The following is a 24,827-nucleotide window of genomic DNA, read 5'->3' on the forward strand; positions in this document are numbered from 1 at the left end:
TCGTTGGCACGGTTCAGGACTGGACAAGTTGGAGCGTACTCAATGACAGGGCTCAAAGGATCGTGCTGCACTTTTCATAAAGGCTTAAAAGATGGAACTCTACCTCTGGACATGGCTAGAAGTGTGACCACTGCCCTTTGCCTATGTCTAAAGGTTAGACTCTTGCCAGGATAAGGATCAGAGTGTGGTACTGCGCCTACTCACCATTCTTGAAAGTTAAAGATCTCGCCCATGCTAGGCCTGAACAGATGGGAGTCTACCCTAGGATCTGGGCTTGTAGGATGATAGTGTAAACCAGGAGAAGGTTTGAAGGAAGGGATTCAGGGCCTGATTCACAGAAACATTTTATAATGGCGCAGCCCCATTGGAAAACCTTCTGTGAATCAGGCCCTTCATCACTTTCCCATACACGAATGAAGAAACTCTACCCCAAGAAAGTGTTGGAAGGAATGGACCCTATTTCATATCAGGGTTTAAAAGGTGAGCCTTTCTCTGAAGGAGGGACTTCTAGAACACCATTTCAGGATGTGTGACGCGCACCATTGGGCATAGCCTGATAAGAAGGATAGCCTGGGAAGAATGGAAGTCTGTTGACAGATACAGTGGGTAAGTAGTAATCAAGTGTGTATGTTCCTTCCCCAGATCACCTGTGCTTCACTGCAGTATCTTCAGGGCTCCTGCCAGTGGATCTAAAAGGTAAGGCTTGAGCATGCAGTGCCAAACCCTCACTGGACAACCTCTGCCTGTCGCTGTCATGTCCAGTCAGTAATTGCGCATTATTTGTACATGCTGGCCGTAGCTTACTGTGATGCCTATGGTTTGCTGGAAATCGCCTTTCAGGCCTCATTTCATTCAGAATGATTGTTCCTCCACACACAGTGTGAATACAGGCCTTCCGTGCAGACATTCCTTGTAAACTTTCCTTGTAGACCTTCCATGTAGAACTTTCATTCGAACATTCCAATGCATCCCATGTAAAGCTTCCATTCAGACCTTCCATGCAGGCTTGCCATGCAGAGCCTCATTCAAACATTCCATGAATACATTCCATCTAGAGGGTCCCTGTAGACATCCCATGTAAAGCTTCCATTCAGACTTTACATGCAGGCATTCCTTCCATGTAGGCCTTCAATTAATGTACAACGTTAGGGGGGATAGTCTGTACTTGGTCTGCCTACACATCCACATACATATATTACAATAAAAAAGGCAGCACTAGCTAATCTCCTGGAGGGTAAATCCTGTAATCCATCGTCAGAGAAGAGGAGACACTTATCCTCTTGTTCATCTCCTGTATTACCATCAAACTAAATGCAACAAAATCCATACTGCAAGCCCAACAAGAACCAAACAGCCGAAATGGTTAGATTATTGAGAGATCTAAAGCCAGATAACTAGTAAAGGGAACCGGGATGAGAATGGTCATTTTTATAAAGTTTTTAGTATGGATATTTTTCTGGATATGGTTCATATGTTTTTTTTAGATGAAATATGTAATGTTGTTGGTTCTGTTTGTGAAACGTTTTATATGTAAAGAATAGTGTAAAAAGTCATATACTTTTGCTAATGCACAATAAATAAATAAATAAATAAATAAAAACAAGAACCAATTGGATCAATCTAGCAATTTAAAGGAAAATGTATGTCGATATTGTTTGGCAAGAATGGAACCATACCAAAAAAAGTGGGATTGCCATCTGCACAAGCAACTCGACTACCTTGCCAGGACAAAGTCATGGCAGACTGCTAACATCACTTGCTAGCTCGTTTCTATTGGAGTTGAACAGCCTCCTCCGCAATAGATAAGGACTAGCTTTCCCCATTTAGAAGGTAAGTCCCCATAATTGATGGTGTTAATGCCACTTCTCTAGAGAAACTTTTCATTTCACTCCCCATTTTCGGTCCTCCACTGACCCGGCTACCTTTATGGGATCCGCATCCTAAAACTATATGTCCGTGATTGACCCTCATCGCTTTTATTCTTGGGTTCATGGAACCTTCCTCAAAACTCTCTAGGAACTCTGTGGGCATGATGCTTAATATGTACCTCATGCTCTCATGCATCCAAATCATTGCAATGCATATCTCGTTGACATGCTCCCGCACATGTCGATGATTACAGTGCATTCCTCAAGACAATCGAACTAGCATGGTGTGCTCTCACCTGGTTCAGTCAAACACACCCTGAACCTTACCTCGAAACCCCATGTACGGCATTTGGTTCAAAATCTTTGGTAAGGGCTGAACAACTATGCAAAATTCCACCAATCTTAAAAAGACACACTTTTGAATATGAATTAACCAGGAAGTAATTGAATGGTCTAAAGACCACCTATGGATTAGGATCCCTTTGGGGCTCCAATCTGTGTTACTTGGCTGTCAGTCCGTGCTGCTTGGCCCGCGTGAAGCTCTAACAGATTACTGGAACCCACCGCAGACACTGAGTGGCCATCTCAAGAGTGACATGTCATACACCATTGAGACTGACCCGAGGAGACTTCGCTCTGGGTACAGATGTGGTGTTTTTCTGATTCACTCAGTTACCCGAGCATGTCAATCCTGGGGTCTGGCACTTGTATTTGATTTTGTTGATTCAATGAGTGTAAACCTATATCATCGTAAAATCCTCACAGCTATGGCCCTATTTCCATGCGTGTCCTTAGAGTTGACGTTCATTATTGGATCAATGGTAAGCTAAATCATTGAATCTGGGTTACGTCTGTCTTGTGGTGGGCTCCTGGTGATTTGTGGTAAATTCTAAAATCCATGGAACATCGAGCACTGTAACTCGTGTTCCAAGGTATGTTCCTGGAAGCAGCAGTGTTATTAACCCTTCCAGTGCAGAGAGGAGCAGCCCAAAATTAGCCCAACAAAGGGATGTAGGGAAGAACTGGGAGGTAAATTTACTAAATCGTACATGGGCCTAGCCAATCGAGAATCCCGCTGTTAGGATCCAAGATGGAGCTGGCTGCCTCCAGATTGTGAATGTGGTGGCCTGGAATGGTGAGGGTCTATGAGACAAAGACGTCTAATGAACCTACTGTGCCCCTTGATGCAAACCCTCGACACGTAGAGTGGCCATCTGAACCATCTTGAAACTTTCTCCCAATGGGCAATGGATTGCTGCTCTATCGTTTCACAGAATGGGAGGGGCTCTTCCTTTTAATTGCTGTTCTATGTCTTCCTGCCACCGTGTATGACAGTTTGCAATATCTTATTTCTGGAGGAGTAGCCTCACAACCCAGGATCTCCCACTGGCCACTGTACATCACATAACTTAAGTATCCCATAACATACCTTGCTCGCACTCACATCCACTGACCTAGGACCATGAGCACTGGTCCACACCGCACCACCTGGGACATATGCCTTCCATGACCTTCACCATTCTTTTATGCCCCCTACCGCTCTGAGGCCTCTACTAAAGTGCTACTCTTTTTTGGTAGATGTCTGCAAGGAGGCTTCGATCAACAGTCCATATTTTAATGGCGTAGAAGTCAAAAATAACACCTACGCATGCATCTCCGCCTGCAGCAACAGTTGTCCCAATCAAATAAAGTGCCGCAAAGGACAATGCCTTGTCACAGACAGTGGACCATCATGCTTGTAAGTAAGCCACTTCCTTTGGTTTGTGAGTCAGCCTTATGCTTTGGGGTCGGGCATATGCTTTTGAGTTAGCCATACCCTTACGTGTTTTCCATATGATTGTGAGTCAGCCATGTACCTGTACACCAGCCAGACCATTGTGAGTCAGCCCTACCATTGTGAGTCAGCTATATCCTTGTAAGTCAGCCATGCCCTTGTGAGTCGTCAGCCATATCCTTGTGAGTCAGCCATACCCTTGTGAGTCAATTATATCCTTGTGAGTCAGCCATACCCTTGTGAGCCAGCCATATCATTGTGAGTCAGTTATATCCTTGCAAGTCAGCCATACCCTTGTGAGTCGTCAGCCAAATCCTTGTCAGTCAGCCATATCCTTGTAAGTCAGCCATACCCTTGTGAGTCATCCATATCCTTGTGAGTCAGCCTTACCCTTGTGAGTCAGCTATATCCTTGTAAATCAGCCATACCATTGTGAGTCGTCAGCCATATCCTTGTAAATCAGCCATATCCTTGTGAGTCAGCCATACCCTTGTGAGTAAGCCATACCCTTGTGAGTCAGCCATATGCTTGGGAGCTGTATAGTTGTTAATCACCAGCCATGTAGCCCCTCGGGCACCCTCCCCGAACTGCCTACTGAGTCCTCTATCACCCCCCTCCTTCGCATTAGTTACTCTCATTCCTTGTCTCCCGAGCACTTGCCCCTCTTGGACCTCCCTTAGCACTTGCCTAGCCCCTGGGCCCCCCTCTACCCTGCACTTCTCCTTCTTCCCCTCTCCCCCTGCTGCACTTCCTGTTACTGCACATGCACGCTCTGAATGTCACAAGGCCTAGTAGGACCGTCACTGCCCCTCACCCCCTTTTGTCTTGCAGCGCCTGGAAACACTTTGATATGTAGGCACCATACAAATGTTCAATAAATAAACAAATAGATGTGTCATATGAGTCAGACATATGACTCAAGCATATGGCTGTGAGTGAGCTATATGTTTGTGAGTCAGTTATATTAATGCTTCAGCAACAGCCTATGTTTATGAACCAGCCATAAGATTTTGAATCTATATTATTATAGTGTGCCTGCCATATTCTTGAAAGATGGCCGCATGCTTGTGAATCAGCCAATGCTTGTGAGTCAGGCATGTGCTTCTGAAGCCACAGAATTACTGTGAGCTTGCCATGTCGCTGGCCGAACCACCTGCTCTTTGTTTTGATCACTTTTTCAGCACTTTTCAATCCTCCTCTGCCCCTTGCACTTTCACCCTTCCCTCTCCCCTGCACTTGCGCGTTCTCAATGTCATTGGGCCTAGTAAAATCATTGTTTTTGTCCTCCTTTGTACCCCTCCATTGCCTCGTCACGCCCTGAAACACTTGTGTATGGGCGAGATATAAATAAAACATCATATCATATCATATCATATTCCTGCATGTCAGCCATACGGTGGCGAGCCAGCTACATGCTTCTAAGGCACTATACGCTTGTGTGAGTAAGGCAGATACCTGGGACTCAGCTATGTGTGTGAGTGAGTCATACGTGTGTATGATCGGCATGTGCTGTTGAGGCTACCATGCGTTTGTGATTGAGCTATGTGTGTTTTAATCAGCCATATGATTTGACGTCAGCCATATGCTTGTGCGTCGCGATGCACGGTGTTAGCCACATGCCTGGGAATATATGTTTCTGAGTCAGGTAAATGTGTGCATGGCAGACATATGCTTTAAGGCTACCGTATGTTTGTCAGTCGATCACACGCCTGCAACATGTCTCCTTTTTGTTGGCAGTGATTTGTGGGGGTGGGATAATCTATACTTTGGAAACAGAGCCCACCTCTACAGTTTGCGACTAGCATGTTGCTTTGAGTGGTTCTTCCCCAGTCTGGGATTTTTAGAGAGGTGCCTGGGAATCTGGACATTTTGGATAGGTGCCTGGGAACCTGGGATTTATGGAGAGGCTGCTGGGAATCTGGAATTTTTGGAGAGGCGCCTGGGAATCTGGGATTTTTTGGAGAGGTGTCTGGGAATCTGGGATTTATGGAGAGGCGTCTGGGAATCTGGGATTTATGGAGAGGCGTCTGGGAATCTGGGATTTATGGAGAGGTGTCTGGGAATCTGGGATTTATGGAGAGGCGCCTGGGAATCTGGAATTTATGGAGAGGCGCCTGGGAATCTGGGATTTATGGAGAGGTGTCTGGGAATCTGGGATTTATGGAGAGGCGTCTGGGAATCTGGGATTTATGGAGAGGTGTCTGGGAATCTGGGATTTATGGAGAGGCGCCTGGGAATCTGGGATTTATGGAGAGGCGCCTGGGAATCTGGAATTTATGGAGAATTGTCTGGGAATCTGGGATTTATGGAGAGGCATCTGGGAATCTGGGATTTATGGAGAGGTGTCTGGGAATCTGGGATTTATGGAGAGGCATCTGGGAATCTCTGAGCCTTGAGCTCTTCTCAGAAATGTTATCATACAGATCAGAGACTCCATCCAGCTGTTTTTCTGTAGTCCAACCGACGTAGGTAACGTAACGTGTCTTTTGACTTACTTACCAGGCTCTTCCTGGCATACACACATGCCTCTCTGCAAACTGGAATGTGTAATTAATAATTAGGCACATACTAGGAAAGGATCCCGTACCCTTGGGTTGTCCTCTTATTTTACACACTTTGGCCAAAGAAACCACTCACCCCCCGCCCCGACTTGAAAAGCCAGAAAGTTGTTGTGGGGCAAGGTCACCCCATTATCTCACTGCCTTTAAGGTTAACATGGGGAATCTATTCTCATCACGTTACCTAATGCCGCAGTCTGCAACCTTTGTCTCTCCAGATGTTTTTAGACTACAACTCCCACCAGACCCAGCCAGCATAGTCAATGATGAGGGCTGCTGGGAGGCATAGTCCAACACGCATGGAGAGCCACAGGTTGCAGTCCCCTGACCTAACAGAACACTCACCAGATTTCAGCCTACAGCTGCACCCTGTCTAATCTCCCTGCCCTTCAGACCGTCCCTATGGCGCCGCCAATGTTCACGCCAAAGTGCCATCTGCATGTCAGCATGGCCCTTCTTCTCCTTTACTCCGCACTGTTGCCAAGGACGGAAGGCAGGATAGGCATCCGCAAATGCAGATAATGCTGGTGGGTGGGTGCGGGGGACCAAGCACAACCCCCCTAGTGTGAGTCCTGCAATTGTACCATTTACCATGGCCGTCAATCTCAGACAAGCTTGCCACCCTGACTCGGCTTCCCAGACCTTTTTGGGATCTGTGTCTCGCCTCACTCAAAGCAAGTCACTCCCAGGAGTAGAGAAGGGAAGGAGGAAAAGAGACAATACGGGGGCATGAGGGGTTTGAAACATTAACCTGGCCATGAGCCCGCCTCCCAGTGACAATGGTTGGTTGTAATAGGGAAGCGAGAAGTACAATAAATAAAGTAGTGATATTTGCTGTTGATGACGAGGTGCGCTCCATTGGTGTTGGGAAAGTCCAGTTTAAGGAGCTCCTTTTTAAGGCTTTATAAAACTTGTATACGTCCAGCCATTGCTTCACGTACAGTGGATGCTTGCTCCATAGCCGTGCACCCTGGTTCGCCGGCCAGCAGTTGCTCGGCAATGCACATGTTGTTCGCTGGTCCTGATTGGTCTGGATGGGTGGTGGGAGGGGCGGTTGATCGGGTCTTTGGTTCCGTTCAACTGTGGCGCGTAAGGCAGCGTGCTTGATAATTCTCTGATCGACAGGCTGCCAATGTGGCCATTTCAGTGGATATGTGAGGTGGCCTTGTGAGGCCCAGGGTTGCTCTCGTCCCGCCATCTTTCTCTGAACAAAAAGTATTGCTTCATTTGGTGGACAGACGCAAAAGCTACTCCCGTGGTCCATGCGCCAAAGAATCATAGACCTCGTCACTTCGGATGTGTGGATGAAGTTTTATTAATGGGAGGACCATTGTGATGAGATTAACATTTTAAGCAAGGGCTATACACTGTGCAATCAAACGGAACACCCACTTTTAAGATCTATCTCTTGTAGTTGGGGATTATCCATGTTTTGAGCCATTCAAAGCTAGCTTGTCTGGGATTGTGCTTCAATGATGTTAAGTATTTCCTGCATTCAACCATTGAGAGATAGCTTGTTTCCCGGCCTCGAGCCGCTGACTTTGGCCAGGGAGTCTGTGCTCATCTTGTCATTGGTTGCTTCTTTCCCAAGTTGAAGCAAGTTGCCATTGATACAGAGTTGCAGAGTCGGCGGGAATCGTTCAGTGAGTGATGCTGAGTCCGGTTGTACACATGACACCTTTTAAAGGGATAGTGCCCAGCTTTGCGGGACGCTGTAGGTGAGGGACAGTTGTAAACTGGCCTAGATGGACCTGAGCTCTGCCATCCTCTACAAAGAAGGGTTTGCACGTGAGTGTGGTCCCACTCGAGACAATCATGTCGGGATAAATTAGTTAGGTCAGTGTTGTCCACAATGTTGTATCGATCAGGATGGATAGTTAGTTGTTTTCTCTGTTTTAAGAGGCTCTGCCTCTAGAGAGCCTAATCCCAGAGTATGGGTCTTAATAATGCCTTTGGAGTTGCTGTGTTAATAGTTATTCTAGCTTTCAGCTTCGACCTGTGGCATTAGTTTGATTGGTTGGATGTATCTGTATTGACTTTTCTTTGTTGTGCCTGCTAGGGGCTTTTTCAAGTAGTTTAGCTAAAGTACTGCTTCGAGGGGTGCCTGGCTGGAAGCCAGAGAGCTCTAGTTCTCCCTTAGGAAACTTGCTGACCATGGGAAGGTTCATGCTAATGACTCTTTGGTATATTTCATTGCAGACAAAATACTGAAAAACACTGAATTCGTTTTTTTTGGGGGGGGAGGGGAGGGTCCCCCAAACCCTACATTTTTTTACCCTTATAACGCCACCCCAACCCCATCCTGACGCATTTTAACCCCTTTACACCACTACCCTTTACTTATTTAATTAATGTTTGCCGTGTTTTTTCGGTATTATGATCCACTCTGTAATGTTTTAGATATATTGACTGGGTACCGTTTGTATTCGATCTGGTCCAGCAATCTGTCTGAAGAAAGTGAAAGTGTGCTTTTTAGTATGCGATGTTGCTCATTGGTGTTAATTCAGATCAGGCACAACTCACCGCAGTGGCCGTTTCAAAGCATCATTTGCAGCATGTTCTTATGGGTAGTAAGTCCCCCACACGCCCCTTCTGTGCCCCACCACTCCCTCACCCCACACTACTATAAAAGGCAAGTTAAAACATATCTAAACCCCATACCATCCCTCAATTATGCAGCAAAAAATGCGGCATAGCGGCTGTTCACCAAATGCAGTGAAATGCTGTGGTGAGTTGGGCGGGTACCGTACATTCTTGTTTTTTTTTATATTTCTTTGAAGAACCTGGACCGGTTGCCACCTTTTGCCTTTAGGTTTGGGTTACTTAGGACCGTGCACGGTACTCCTTTTTTCTTTCTACTAGAGCCATGTCACAGCTCCTGCAGTGGAGATATACATCTTTAAATACATATAAATAAATGGGTGTTGCAGTCTATTTAGTCAAAGTCTTTGCAAATTAAGCTTAGTTGGAATTAGGGGACTGGAAAAAGTATGTTGCTATATTGGGTTTAGCAAAAGGTCTTCGAAAGGTTGTGGGATACGAAGAGGTCTGGAAGGCAGGGCAAGTATTTTGTCATTATCCATGCGAAGCCTGTCAAAGAGGAGTCGGTCGGTTTACTCGCAGTGAGGTATTTAATGCTGGGACTACAAGTTGTGGGCAGTGGTGTTTCTAGGTCTGGAAAAGATCTGGGGCTGCGCTAATGTCGGGACTGTTGTGACTCTGGGCTAGCTAACTTCTCGTTGTAGCCCCTGAGCTTCTATCCGGGTTTATAACCAAAAGACCCGGGACTATAACCCCACATCCCCCTAGCAACGCCTCAGGTTGTGCGAGTATTTGCGTGGGCCCAATTAAATACTTTGCACGCAAATAGCATTAAATGAATGCCCATCCTTGTCGCTACACTCTTGAACCAACTCTATTGTAGGTTGGCTGTATTAGATAACCATTCTTCAGCCGGTTTATTTGTACCATACTCAACCCACAGATGTATATATTATAGCAATGAAACCCGACCTGGCAGACTGAATCAGGTTTTATTGCTATTAGCCCCCCAGGTTTTCAATGTGAAAACCCTTGGTGCTGACAGCAATGTATTTTGGTTGTAGGAACGGGGTGCGCTTGCACCGTCCGGTTCATACAATTATACATAACTAAGATGGCCACCGTGGAGATGAAAGGCGTGGCTCAACTCTTCAATTTCCATGCCAATCAGGTAAGTGGGGTCGAGGGTGGGGAGACAAGGGACTAGAGACTGGGGGGATTTTGAGGGGTGGGGGAAGATGTCAGGGAGGGTTTCAGCAGCCTCCAGGTTCCTCAGAATTTTGGCGTGGATCATGAAATGCAGCCCACCTCCTGAGCAACCTGATTGCCTGGCTCCCTCGCCCGTTATGCTCTTTAAATGCTATGGATCCATTTCAGTTTTATTTTTTTATTGTTTACTATAAAGACTAGCTATTCCTCGTGAAAAGTGGCACTGTGAATAGGGGTTATTTTCATTTTGTTTATTTATTTTATAGGTTGACAGGGGTTTAGGATTGTGATGGCTCTGTTCTAGTTTCACATACATTTGTTGATAATGTTTTTTTTTTTTTAATGAGTGATTGTGATTGTCAGTAGCAGGATCTATTTTATGTGTTTGGGAAAGATGAATGGCTATGCACCCCGGTTTATTTTTCTAGTTTATGAGCATGTACAGTTTATTGGGGCCTATGGGAAAACGGCATCTAATAGTATGGCAGAGATGTTAGTTAACCATATTTCCAGCAGCCCTTTTAGCTTCAATTATGTTCCTCTGTCATGTTTCCGATGTTACAATTCTATAGTTCACCTATGAAGACCTGCTCTCTAACCTGGACTCTAACACTCCTTTTGTTCTGATCCTTCTCATTCTTTCTTCTGCCTTTGACATAGTCAACCACTCCATCCTCATAAACTGTCTCCATGATACCTAGGCATCACAGACCGGGCACTTGCGTGGCTGACTTCCTTCCTTTCAAACCTTTTCTCTCCTCTACCTCAATCTCTACCTGTGGCGTCCTTCAGCTCTCTATCCTATCTCCATGGCTCTTCAACATCTACCTGGCCCCTTTGGTCCATTTGATCTCCACCTTCTCCCCTCATTTCCAGACGACACACAGCTCTCCTTCAAGCAGCCATCCTCTACGTCCTTCCACTCCTCCTTCCTACCCGACTGCCTGACTGCTATCCAGGCATGGTGCTCTGCCATTGATCTCTGCCTCATGCCAGTAACACAGAGATCCTTAGCATTGTGATGCCTGCTCCTTGTTCCCCCCCCCACTCTCTGGCCAGCCGCCTTGGGTCCCCTCCACTTACCCACTTGTGAGGCAAAAAACCTTGGGATCATCTTTGACTTCTCTCTCTTTTTCTTTTTACACATCACAGACCTTGCCACAAAGTCCAACTTTCAGCTACACCTTCTCCGGGACATTCTACCATTCCTCACCTTCCAACAGAAGCTCCACATCTCAAGAGCCCTGGTTCTCTCTATGCTGGACTACTGCAATAACCTCTTCCTCAATCTGCCTCTTTCCTCCCTTCGCCCCCCTTCAACTAATCCTGACTTGAACTGCAAGACTTATCCTTGGCCTCAAGCCCAGGGAACGCATCTCTCCAGCCCGAAAATCTCTCCACTGGCTCCCAGTGACTGCAACAATCTAATTCAAGACCCTTTGCATCATCCCCAAGGCTGTCTGGAACCTGGGTCTTCTCTACATCCAACTTTTCCTCCCTAAATGTCTCTCTGCCAGAGTCCTTCGGTCCTCTGGCTCCAACTCTCTGCAGGTCAAACGTTTTGCCAAACAGAGATTGGGAGGTGGATCCCTTTCTTTGTCTGGTTCCTCCCTCTGGTACCACCTCCCTACTCCCCTCAGACCTGAGCCTGATCTTCTTAAATTCTGGAAATGCCATAAGACTTTCCTTTCCTCCTCTTCCTTCTCTCTCTCTCCCCCTCCCGTGCTAACTCTCCCTCTGCCGCTGCGACTGGTCTGGTCCCTTCAGAGTCATACAGGGGCCAGACTACCCACTAACCCCCCAGCATCCCTTGCCAGCACTTGCCCTCTGGCTCCCTTCCCAGGACTAGCCCTAAACTGGTCCACCCTGTCCACCACACTCAACCCCCCCCCATCTTTCCCCTGGCACTTGCCGTTTTGCTGCCCCCAGCACTTGCCCACCCCCTTCCCTTTGGGCACCCAACTCCTGCACTTCTCCCTCTACCCCCATGCACTTACCGACTTGTCTCGCACTTACATGGTAGGATTGTCACAAGGCCAATATAACCGTTTTTTGTTGTTCAACTTTCTTCCTATACTACCCCCCTCCCACCCCCCAACTTGTCTTGTGGTGCCTGGAAACACTTGTGTATAGGCACCATACAAAATCCAATAAATAAATAAATAGTGGTCATGTAACTTATTTCCGATGATACCAGATCTTATGGTATGCCAGGGCAGTTCTTGTCTTTACAGGGTAGGGAGCAACGTGTCAAAGGTGTTGTTGACTAGGTTGGAGCAATTTCACAACACTACCTAATGAGTACTACGAAACTACCCTCACAGCAAGCTTGACTCTAGTTATAGGCATTCTAGAATTGCAGTCCTTGTTCTGCATTCTTTTCTGCTTATCTGTTCTGAGTCCGCTGTCCCGGGTCTACCTGCATCCAATCTACTGCACACACCACCCTCTCTCCCACCTCTCCTATAACCTCTCTCTAACAGCTGATGTTCATACTTAGCTGCCTTAAATTTTACCTTCTCCTTCTTTTGGTCTTGAGGCCTTAGGCAAAGGAACAATAGGCAATTCTTCCAGATATGCCTCAGCCCTGAAAGACCACTTCGTAATAATTTGGCATAGTTTAAACACCTATTAAATTACATTGCATTAAAGAAATGTACAGTAGCACCTGGAGCGTATCAGGTGCTAGACAGGATCACCACAATAACTGATTTCAGGCCCAAATAATGGGACAGACTCAAAGTATATGGCCAAACATTACTTTATTATCAGTTCAATAAAGTAGGGAAATCTGGCAAGCATAACAAGTAGCAGCTCACACACTCTCAAATACATTTCAGTTACACAAAGGCTTTATACCTCAATGTACATCAGCTATGACGTCATCCTACATGGCAAACAGTCAAACCTATCGTGCGGAGGGATAGGTTGAGGCACCATACATACCTCTACCCTATTTAGGTGTTAGTAATATCATTGCCGGCCCCTTATCAAGTTGGCACGCCACAAACTATCTCTAACTATGTATAATATAGATAATAGTAAAATAATAGCAGGGGATTGGCTTCTGCAACAATGTAATAATGATAATGATGTGTTATTTATATAGCGCCTTAATCCAACGCGCTTTACAGAGCACATATTTACATACAATATCACTTAACCGAAATTGGTACTCATTTATCGACCTCGGAAGGATGAAAAGCTGAGTTGGCCTTGCCAGGATTCGAACCTGCGACCTGCAGATCACGCTCAGATTGCAGCAGCGAGCGCTCACCCCGCTGAGCTATCGGCTGAGCTATCTAATCCATCATCACATTTGTCAACCTTGGGCATTAGCAGCACATAAGCAAAACGACACCCAGGTGGGGGGGGGTGGCAACGCCAGACAGCTGCCCACTTGGCCAATTAGCCTACCATCTCTTATCAGTTAGGGCCTAAGGCAAGGCTTCTTCTTTGTAGATGACCTTGCTGACTGTTCTCTTCTTCAGGACTTTAAAGGGAGTGAAGGTACATTGCTATCTTCGTCTGGAGCATTATGAATTGACCTTGTTTTCTGGTCTTGAACCACATGTGAGGAGACCATGATTTTGTCCATCTTAACCTCCGATTTAGTGCTATTTGATTCAATTATACTGGATGCCATTACTCTCCTTGGCCTTTGGAGACATTGTTGCTCCATCTTGCATGTGCTTTCTAAATCTTTGATTGTCCAATACTTGGCACTCACAAATGTTTACTCCTCTGCTTAATCTAAGAGAAATATGCCCTACGTACCTGGCTTATCCTCTTCGAATCCGTTTGCACTTTGTAGTTGCTTCTTGCTGTGGCATCCTTGATCCAGAGCCAAACAAATATTCTTTGTTCTTGCACGAATTTGTATTACAGTGCCTGTCAGCTCTGCAGCCTTTACCTCTCTCCTTGGGGCTTTCAGCTTACTATTTATACAAATCCGACATCCATCTTCTTCACATGGCTGCTTTAGTCACCTTATTTTTCCTACGTTTAGCAAGCTTCTATAGGTCTCATCTACCTTGCGTTTCTGCATATATACATTTACTGCATCTCTTCTTGCTTATCTTCTCAGTGTATATGATTTCTTCATATTTGCATATTCGTTTACTTTATTACTTCAGTCACATCTTCATTCTTTAAGTATTTGTTTATCGTTTAAGTGCGCCCTCGTCTCTTCCCTTCATGACGTCACTTTACACCCACCAGACTTTACTTATAGTTCTTCTATATCTGCAGACTTCCTTCTACCACATCAGTTCGAGGGTACATTTGATAGGGTTGTCTGAGCGTATAAGGTCTTTCATATCTTCGATGCAGTATTGGGACGATACCAGATGTCACGCGCAGTGCTTTCTTGCTGTTCTTCCAATATGACGGAGGTGAGGGGGTGTGCTCCATGAGTGACTTGTATATCTGCTTCTCTATAAAGAGATGGCAGGAAAGTGGCTGCTATAAACCCTGCATTTTTTATTTGGAAGATTGTGGTAGAATTGGTAGCTGGCGTGTGGCTCAGGGGTCCTTGCTGAGTCCTTTCTCTTCTCTAGAAAGTCGGGTTGCGGGTATAAGTATCACACATGAACCATGTCCATAAAAAGCAGTGCAGAGGGGGGAGTGCTTCTTTCAGGGTTGGGTTACTATCTCCGCTTTAGGCTGAGCTTTACATGGTCTTGCTGTCTGCATACCTTGTCCCCACTGACAATTTCCCATGCTTCCCCACAGCTGTGAGTATTCAGACGCATATTGGTACACTGGCGACAGATGTCAAATGGAAATTAGCAAGATCGGTGTCTACGTTGGAGTTTCACTAGGGCTGGCTGTGCTGTTGGCTATTATCGTGGGTCTCACCATTTTCATGCTCCGAAAGAAGAAGTCCCCGGAAACAGAAAAGTAAGTGATGTTTCCCGTTCGAAAAAAGTGTTTCTGTGTAAGGGCCGTATAAAATGTGTGACTTTAGTAAGGAAAGAAGCCACGACCTTCAGTCTGGGCATTGAACAGATTTTATGAGAGGAAACCTTTAAAAGATAAAGGTTCATATTGATATCCACAGTGGCAAAACAGGACCCGCGTTGGCTGTCCAGGCCGGCTCCAATAATGAACCTTTAGCCTCCAAAAAGAATGTGAACCACGAAAAAGCAGGCAAGAAAGACTGCATCAGTTGGCATGGGGTTCTCGGGAACACAAACGTCATGCAAGATGTGGGGTAAGGCAGGTTTAGGGTCTACTCAATACCCCGTTGGATCAATCCGTGGTGGCTTGTTTGAATTGCAGGATTTTGGACAGCGAGAAGAAGTGGTATGACGACGAGTGGGAAGGAGCGTCCAGCGGGAGCTTCACACTACGAAATCCAGGCGCTGTCAACTGGGACGGTAAGAGCCTTGACCTAAGAATTTCCATTTCTTTGACTACACTCTCTGCCCTATCAAGAGACAGACATTACAACAGGCTATCTCCAAAGTCATTATGCTGCGAGCCCAGAGTGGAAAGTGAAGACAAGGGTGCCTGTCAGCGACACTCCTCATATCTCTGATACCCTTGGGTCAAGAAGAGCACTGATAGATGCGCCCCCTATCTGTGCCTCCTCGTGGAGCCAATCCTCCTATCTATCCCTCCTCATGCAGTACTGGCAAATTCCCTCCTGTTCGTGTCTCCTCATGGAACACATATTCCTCCTGTCAATCCTCATGCAGCACTTGCAGACGCTCCTCCAATCGCTACCTCCTCATGGAGTAAACCATACTCCTATCTATTTATTCCAATGCATCCCAGGCAAATTCTGCCCCTATCTGTGTCTCCTCGTGGAGCACACACTCCTCCTATCTGTCTCTCATGCTGCACTGGCAGATGTTCTTCCATTTTGTGCCTCCTCATGGAGCACATACTCCTGTCTGTCTCTCCTCATACAGTACTGTCAGACGCTCCTTCAATCTTTATCTTCTCATGGAGCAAATAATTCTCCTATCTATTCTCATGCATCACTGGCGAATACTCCCCCTTTCTGTGTGTCCTCGTAGAGCCCACACTCCTCCTATCAGTCTCTCTTCATGCAGCACAGGCAGTTGCTCCTCCTATCTTTGTTTCCGCATGGAGCAAATACTCCTCCCATATGTATCTCCTCATACAGCACTGATATATCCTCCTCCAATCTGTGTCTCGGCATGGAGCAGATACTCCTCCTATCTATCTCGCCTCATACAGCACTGGCAGGTCCTACTTCTATTTGTGTCCCCTTATGGAGCAAATCATTCTCCTATCTATTGTAATGCATCACTGGCAAATTCTCCCCCTATCTGTGTCTCCTCGTGGAGAACACACTCCTCCTATCTGTCTGTCCTCATGCAGCACAGGCAGTTGCTCCTCCTATCTGTGTCCCAGCATGGAGCAAATGCTCCTCCTATCTGTCTCTACTCATACAGCACTGGTATATGCTCCTCCAATCTGTGTCATGGCATGGAGCAAATACTCCTCCTATCTGTCTCTCTTCATACATCACTGGCAGTTGCTCTTCCTAATTGTGTCCCCTCATGGAGCAAATACTCCTCCTATCTGTCTCTCTTCATGCAGCACTGACAGATGCTCCTCATATCCGTGTCTCCTCTTGGAGCAAATACTCCTCCTGTCTCTCTTCATACAGCACTGATAGACGCTCTTCGATCTTTGTCTCGTCATGGAGCAAATACTCCTCTTAAATGTTTCTTCTCATGCAGCACTGGTAGCCGATCCTCCTAGCTGTGTCTCCTGGTGGAGCAAATACTTGTCCTATCTGTCTCTGCTCATATATCACTGGCAGGTGCTCCCCCTAATTGTGTCCCCTCATGGAGCAAATACTCCTCCTATCTGTCCCTCCTCATGCCGCACTGGCAGATGCTCCTCCTTTATGTGTCCCCTCATGGAGCAAATACTCCTCCTATCTGTCCCTCCTCGTTTTGCACAAGCAGATGCTCCTCCTGTCTGTCTCTCCTCATACAGCACTGTCAGATACTCCTCCTAACTGTGCCTCCTCATGGAGCAAATACTCCTCCTATCTGTTTCTCCTCATACAGCACTGGCAGATGCTCCTCCTAACTGTATCTCCTCGTGGAACACTGGCAGACACTGCTCCTATCTGTGTCTCCTCATACAGCACTGGCAGATGCCTCTCCTATCTCTGACTCCTCGTGGAGCAAATAATCCTCCTACCTGCCCCCCTTCATATAGCACTGGCAGATCGCGCTCCTATGCGTGCCTCTTCATGGAACACTGGTAGATGCTCCTACTATCTGTGTCTCCTCCTGGTGCACTGGTAGATTCTCCTCCTATTTGTAACTGCTTATCGAACAATGGCAATGGAAGAATCCAATAGGAACTGTACTACGCTTGCTACGTTCCCGCCCCATGCCTAGCCATAAGTCACAACCTTGCATTAAGAAGCAAGAGGATGGAAAATGACAATAGGGATGTCACACCCCGATCCACAAACCAAAGCCACACATCCTTATCCCGATCTCCATCACCTCATCCGAAATTAAACAAGGGGATAGAAAGATCAAGAATAGAAGTCCTATTCATCATGAAGCTATGCCTATCCCAAAGTCAGCCGCATCCTAACATAAACCCTAGCCACACGCCCAGATAGCCAATTTTTGACATCTGAAAATGCATTGAACATGGCATAACAAAAGTAAGACATGTTACGTGTGTGTTGTTGCCAACAATTGGAAAGATACCCTCTTCCGAGGCAGGAAGTTTAACTCTCACAAGCAATATCACAGCAATCGTTGGCAAAGACAGTGAGTTTCGCCTTGGTCTGGGGAAGAGGGGGACAGCCTTAGTGGGCCAAGGAGCCAGGCTGTGCTACTCTCCTTGGGCAACGCTTCTTCGGTCCTGCAGGCAGACTTCCTGGTCTCCCTGCCAGGGACAGGAAGGTGGCCCACAGGGGGCTCCTTCAGCAGGATCCCTCCACCTCGGAACCAGAAGGTGGCCTGCATAGCCAGATGTGCTCAACTGCACCGCTCTACTGCCTTAGTGCACTTGGCCGTGAAGACCACCTTCCCGACCTCTCTACCTGGGGCTGTTGAGGGGGGGCACGTGGCCAAAGAGCCCCAGCAGTTCTCCTTTCCTGTGACAATACTCTGTTGGTCAGGCAGGACATCCTCTGGATCCCTCTGCCTGGCCTGGGGAGGAGACTCACATGAGGAAAGAGGTTCAGCTGCACCCCTCTCTCTTGGCAGTGCTCTTTTGGCCAAGCACTGTCTTCCTGAATTCTTGTGCACAGGGCCGGATAGGAGGCCTGCATAGCTAACATACCTCAGGTTCTTTCCTCTTCTTGGGATGGGGTTCCTTTCACCATGCAAGGTGCTTCCCTGAGTTCTCGGGTCCAGAGCTGGATAGGAGGTCCACATAGCTAAGGGACCTCAGCTGCTTTCCTCTCTCGTGATGAGGCTCCTTTGGCCATGCACACTGCCTTCCTGAGTTCTTGTGCACAGTGACGGATAGGAGGTCCACATAGCTAACAGACCTCAGCTACTTTCCTCTTCTTGGGATGGGGTTCCTTTCACCATGCACACTGTCTTCCTGAATTCTTGTGCACAGGGCCGGATAGGAGGCCTGCATAGCTAACATACCTCAGGTTCTTTCCTCTTCTTGGGATGGGGTTCCTTTCACCATGCAAGGTGCTTCCCTGAGTTCTCGGGTCCAGAGCTGGATAGGAGGTCCACATAGCTAAGGGACCTCAGCTGCTTTCCTCTCTGGTGATGAGGCTCCTTTAGCCATGCACACTGCCTTCCTGAGTTCTTGTGCACAGGGACGGATAGGAGGCCTGCATAGCTAACAGACCTCAGCTGCTTTCCTCTCTCGTGATGAAGCTCCTTTGAGTTCTTGTGTCAGGGGCGGATAGGTGGCCCGCATAGCTAATGAACCTCAGCTGCTTTGCTCTCTTGGGATGGGGCTCCTTTGGCCATGCATGCTGCCCTCCTGAGTCCTGTGTCCAGCTCAGCTGCCCTCCCCTCCCACGGCAGAAGTCCTTTGGCCATGCATGCTGCCCTCCTGAGTCCTGTATCCAGCTCAGCTGCACTCCCCTCCCGTGGCGGCAGTCCTTTGGCCATGCATGCTGCCCTCCTGAGTCCTGTGTCCCGCTCAGCTGCCTTCCCCTCCCGGGAGTCCTTTGGCCATGCATGCTGCCCTCCTGAGTCCTGTGTCCTGCTCAGCTGCCCTCCCCTCCCGTGGCGTTAGTCCTTTAGCCATGCATGCTGCCCTCCTGGGTCCTGTGTCCAGCTCAGCTGCCCTCACCTCCCACGGTGGAAGTCCTTTGGCCATGCATGCTGCCCTCCTGAGTCCTGTGTCCAGCTCAGCTGCCCTCCCCTCCTGTGGCGGGAGGCCTTTGGCCATGCATGCTGCCCTCCTGAGTCCTGTGTCCCGCTCAGCAGCACTCCCCTCCTGTGGCGTTAGTCTTTTGGCCATGCATGCTGCCCTCCTGAGTCCTGTGTCCAGCTCAGCTCTCCTCCCCTCCCGTGGCGTTAGCCCTTTAGCCATGCATGCTGCCCTCCTGGGTCATGTGTCCAGCTCAGCTGCCCTCCCCTCCTGTGGCGGGAGTCCTTTGGCCATGCATGCTGCCCTCCTGAGTCCTGTGTCCAGCTCAGCTGCCCTCCCCTCCTGTGGCGGGAGGCATTTGGACATGCATGCTGCACTCCTGAGTCCTGTGTCCTGCTCAGCTGCACTCCCCTCCCGTGGCGTTAGTCCTTTAGCCATGCATGCTGCCCTCCTGGGTCCTGGGTCCTGTGTCCAGCTCAGCTGCCCTCCCCTCCCGTGGCGGGAGTCCTTTGGCTATGCATGCTGCCCTCCTGAGTCCTGTGTCCAGCTCTGCTGCCCTCCCCTCTCGTGGCAGCAGTCCTTTGGCCAGGCATGCTGCCCTCCTGAGTCCTGTGTCCAGCTCAGCTGCCCTCCCCTCCCGTGGCAGGAGTCCTATGGCCATGCACGCTGCCCTCCTGAGTCCTGTGTCCTGCTCAGCTGCCCTCCCCTCCCGTGGCGGCAGTCCTTTGGCCATGCATGCTACCCTCCTGAGTCCTGTGTCCCGCTCAGCTGCCTTCCCCTCCCGGGAGTCCTTTGGCCATGCATGCTGCCCTCCTGAGTCCTGTGTCCTGCTCAGCTGCCCTCCCCTCCCGTGGCGTTAGTCCTTTAGCCATGCATGCTGCCCTCCTGGATCCTGTGTCCAGCTCAGCTGCCCTCACCTCCCACGGTGGAAGTCCTTTGGCCATGCATGCTGCCCTCCTGAGTCATGTGTCCAGCTCAGCTGCCCTCCCCTCCCGTGGCGGGAGTCCTTTGGCCATGCTTGCTGCCCTCCTGAGTCCTGTGTCCAGCTCAGCTGCCCTCCCCTCCCGTGGCATTGGTCTTTTGACCATGCATGCTGCCCTCCTGAGTCCTGTGTCCAGCTCAGCTGCCCTCCCCTCCCGTGGTGGTGGTCCTTTGACCATACAGGCTGCCCTCCTGAGTCCTGTCTCTAGCTCAGCTGCCCTCCCCTCCCGTGGCGGTGGTCCTTTGGCCATGCATGCTGCCCTCCTGAGTCCTGTATCCCGCTCAGCTGCCCTCCCCTCCCGTGGCGGTGGTCCTATGACCATACAGGCTGCCCTCCTGAGTCCTGTGTCCAGCTCAGCTGCCCGCCCCTCCCATGGCAGTGGTCTTTTGGCATGCATGCTGCCCTCCTGAGTCCTGTGTCCCGCTCAGCTGCCCTCCCCTCTCGTGGCAGGAGTCCTTTGGCCATGCATGCTGCCCTCCTGGGTCCTGTGTCCAGCTCAGCTGCCCTCCCCTCCCGTGGCATTAGTCCTTGGCCATACAGGCTGACTTCCTGATACCTCTGCAGTGGGACTGGGGTTGGCAACCCATGTCCAAAAGGAATTCCCTCAAACAAAATCCAAACGGTTGGCTTTGCCAATGTGTGGCACAAGAGGGATGGGGAACAAAATATGGCCCTGGAAATGTTTTTTTACAAAGGGCCTCTTTATTAAACCATGCAAGCAATCACAACACCTCTAAGTAACCCAGGCCTGGGGGGGGGGGGGGTTCTCTCTGAAGACATTTTTAAAAAATGGGTCCAAATAGTGAATAAAAAAATTATTTGTCACAGCATATAAAGTGCAATTAAACATGAAAGAAAGAGGTATATAAAATGTGCTACCACAGAGGATTAACATACTGAGAGCTTTATTTTAAATGTGTTACTTAAAAGAGGTGTGGAGGATGAGTGTGGGGGGAGGGGGGGGCAGAGGCCTACCGGGAAATCTACACAGTTCCTTGTAGGCCAGTCCACCACTGTGCCTGAAAATTACTTTGGGAAAACTAACTCTGTCCCTTCACACATCAGCACTCTACCCTCAAGCGTGCAGTCTCTGCATGCACGCTGCAGCTGCACATGTGACAGCTCTTAATGTTAGGTTATCTTCAGCTGTCTTATCCCGCGCACAGTTTACGGCTGGCACAGTCTCCAGGTGCTCACGTGGTTCTGTAAGAGAGTGGGTTGGGTAGGTTAGTGAGGGAAGAGGGAGTAGGATAGAGGTTGTGCTTTTCTGCTGGCTCTTGTCGAACCAGGAGGAACTGGTTTATAGTGCGGGTCTGATTTCTAGGTGTGTTTGGATTGTGCGCACTGGGGCTATTGTGTCCGGAGGGGCAGCGTCCAGTGATTGGGTAGTTTTTTGCAGCAGTTAGTTTCGTGGTGGCTCTGTGGGTTGCGTGTTTCAGTGTGAATCAGATTAATCCGAGGATCGTGTGCGGTAAGTGTGGGTATGTTGGAGAGGAGTTGGAAACGGGGGTTAGTAGTTGGCGGCTTTTCTTCTGTGCCCATTGGTATTGCTGGCAGTGTCTATTAATCTCGGAATGTCTGATGCTTTTCTTACGCTCGTCTCTCTGCTGCATCCCACAGGTGCGGAGGGGAGCGGCTCTGCGGCCGGCTCCGAGCATTTCCGACCCTCCTTGGATAAAGTGGACACAAGCTTACAGGTAAGGTTAAAGCATCGCTTAGCGCCCCAACGGCCCTTGAATAGAATGTGCGAGAAGCACAAGCGAGGCCCTTCAAATGAGTACTTCTCAGGCGTAATGTACTTCTTGGCCACTAGATGTCGCTACTGTCCATAGGAGAGGCAGGCATGTCGAGGCCAATGAGATCTTTTCACGGCCATAATCTTGGAGACTGCTGGCTCGAAGTTGCAATAGCTATAGTTAATTTGAATCTAATCTATCAGTTACAAACAGAGCCGCAAGCGTTCTTTTATGTTCTTAATGTACACCCGTAAACACTGGCCCGTCATGAAAGGCGCCTTCGTGTGTCTCTTCGTTACCTGGGGTGGCCGTGAGCTGTAGAGCTACTCTATCAAACTCATCCTGTCACAGACCACTTAAAGATGATCACAGACCCCTCCCCTCCTCCCCCCCGTCCCTAGCTGAGGTAGTCCTCGCCCAACCGCGGTAGTCTGCTCACGTGTCCCCCCAGCCAACATAGTTCCCACCACCCCCACCCCATATCAGAGTACGGTGTATTATGATGCTGGGCCTAAAATCCCACCATTTCGGTGGCTTGTCTAAGCCGGGATTGACCTCCCATGTTGCATGTTCCACGCCTTCTCATGTCATGCTTCTGGAGGCAGAAAGCCGGCGCGAATGCCACAGAAACTAGGCAGGAAGCACCATCATTAGGGATGGAGTGGAGCGAAAGAATGGGGCTACCTGTGGCTGAAAAAAGGAAAGCCAATCCCTGTGAAAGAGACTACGCAGGCGCGATTGTTATGGCCAGCACAGCATTTTATTGCTGTGCTCCAAAGCAACCCCAGAGCTGCTGCTGCGGGTGGGTGACGATGGGGATTGTGTTGGACATTTGGACACATATATATAAAACATGATTCTAAGAACAGCCAGCAATTCCGATAAACACGGGTTTCAACTGTTGGCCTCCAGAAAAAAAGTGGAGCGCACATGGGTGTTTTCCTCCGTAGCCTGCTGTGCTCAGTGGGCGCCTCAGTGAGAGCCTAACTGCTCCTTAGTAACCAGGGGCCAACACAATGAGCCTGCCAAGGACATGCAGCCAGGGGGGACTGGGAACCAAAGGAGGCCCTGGAAATATGGTCAAAGTGGCCCCATGTTAAACAGTGTGAGCAAGCCCCAACCCCCTTTCCCACAATATGTAATGATATGATATTTATAATGCACTTAATATAATACCCAAAGGTTTTTAAGCGCGGACCCGGGAATCAAACCTCAGTGTTCTGTGTCATCTTGCTTCTAAGGGGAGCACGTTGCCCCTGAGCTATCTTCCCAATCGCACAAACGTGGCACATAGGAACATCTCCAGAGTTCCCTGTAGGCCAGTCCGCCCCTGCATGCAGCAGAGTGAAAGTGGAAGCCGTGAACTAAAACTAATAGCCCAAACCTGCATGAACAATGGGTCCTGGTATGGCTTTTTGAATTTTGACAAGGACCTAGCACCCAGACTACTTAAAACACTAAGGGCCTGATTCACAGAAGCGTTTTATAATGGCGGCATCCCATAGGAAAACGCTCTGTTAATCAGACCCTAAATGTAGTTCCTGAAAATGACTGCAAACTCAATGGTGTTTCAAGGCCAGCACACAGTCCCTCTAAAGACATAACCGAAAACTTACTAAATCATTCCAGGTGCAAAGTGAGCCAGAAGTTAGTTCAGGGATTGAAGGGCCCCATTTCAGCACAATATGTGGAAACCCCCTGGCCTACAGTTGGGAAAACACAGTCTGAGGCAGGCATATGGTGCACATATCATAATGGAGGCATAAAGGAATGCAGCAATGGGGTTAATAGCTGCAGAGTATCACAGGGCAGGTAGCCAACAGGGCGCTGAAACACTAAGGGCCTGATTCAAAATGGGATATGCCCCCAGTATAAACCACTTCTGTGAATCAGGACATAAATGTACACTGAATAGCTATTCATCTATCTGAGTCATCAAGGTTCGAGTGCAGACAACACTGGAGTAAAAAGGTAATGAGCTGAGAACGCAGCTGGGTTCTGCAAAACCGAGGGTGGTGACGGGAGGTGGGTGCCAGCAAAGGTAGCCTGTAACGTGTGTGTTTCAAAGAGCATATTTAATGCTCTAAATTAAAGAGGTATTTTGCTTTGGGATAAAACTGCAAAATCTTGAGACAGCTGCTCGGGAGCACCCATGAGGCTCGAGTTCCATTAAAACAGAAAAGGCTTGTCCATGGAGCGACGTACTGTGCCCAGGGGGTGTCCAGACCTTACTGAAGGGAAACAAATGAGCGGAATGAAAATGATCTATTACAATGTTCTACAAAGGATGTAAATCAAAATAATGTCTTACTAGTCTTTGCTGTTTCTATACAAAACTAAATAAATATAGAAATTGTATTTTAATTCAGGGTGAGTGCTGGAATGCTGTAATGTTTAAATATCAAGTGGGTGAAGGCAATCTTACACCTGTAGCTGATTGATAACTGCAATTACACTTTGAGGCTGGTTCTTTTGTAGGCAGAAACGACTATTTTAAATCCCCTAAAAGCCCAGATTCCTCAGTGCTCGGCTACGCTTTGCAAATAAATAAATACAAATGCCAATGTGACAAAAATCTAGAAATGGATATGCTGAATGGCTGCAATTAACCCATTACCCTTCAGACAGCTGGTTTTGCCAGCGGAAATTACCCAAATGTGACAAGAATTTAGATAGAAACCTATTTGCTACTTGCACAGATGCCAGAAAAAAAGTGCCAGCCTCACATGTACTTTCTATATCGGTGGGGATTTCTTCTGAAAGCAGTTACCACTACTTGTATGAACAAAAACCAAAAAGGAGACAGCTGCCCTTTGTGTCGCTGCGTAGTCAGCGTCTATGACAAAAGGAGACAGCTGC

The 24,827-nt window shown here is 48.2% G+C and overlaps 1 protein-coding gene across 1 annotated transcript in view; it reads left to right on the plus strand.

The window, feature by feature from the left end:
• The window catches only part of LOC138568761 (mucin-2-like), a 78,189-nt gene that overhangs the window by 50,972 nt on the left and 2,390 nt on the right, over nucleotides 1-24,827 (plus strand). The window contains exons 7-11 of the mRNA XM_069646544.1: nucleotides 643-696; nucleotides 3,447-3,606; nucleotides 14,685-14,852; nucleotides 15,234-15,331; nucleotides 21,853-21,929. Coding sequence (XP_069502645.1) covers nucleotides 643-696; nucleotides 3,447-3,606; nucleotides 14,685-14,852; nucleotides 15,234-15,331; nucleotides 21,853-21,929 — 557 coding nt within the window. The remainder of the gene's footprint in view (nucleotides 1-642; nucleotides 697-3,446; nucleotides 3,607-14,684; nucleotides 14,853-15,233; nucleotides 15,332-21,852; nucleotides 21,930-24,827) is intronic.

The sequence above is a fragment of the Ambystoma mexicanum genome, chromosome 1p (assembly GCF_040938575.1).
Source record: "Ambystoma mexicanum isolate Mex_15411 chromosome 1p, UKY_AmexF1_1, whole genome shotgun sequence".
In the NCBI taxonomy this organism is placed as follows: Eukaryota; Metazoa; Chordata; class Amphibia; order Caudata; family Ambystomatidae; genus Ambystoma; species Ambystoma mexicanum.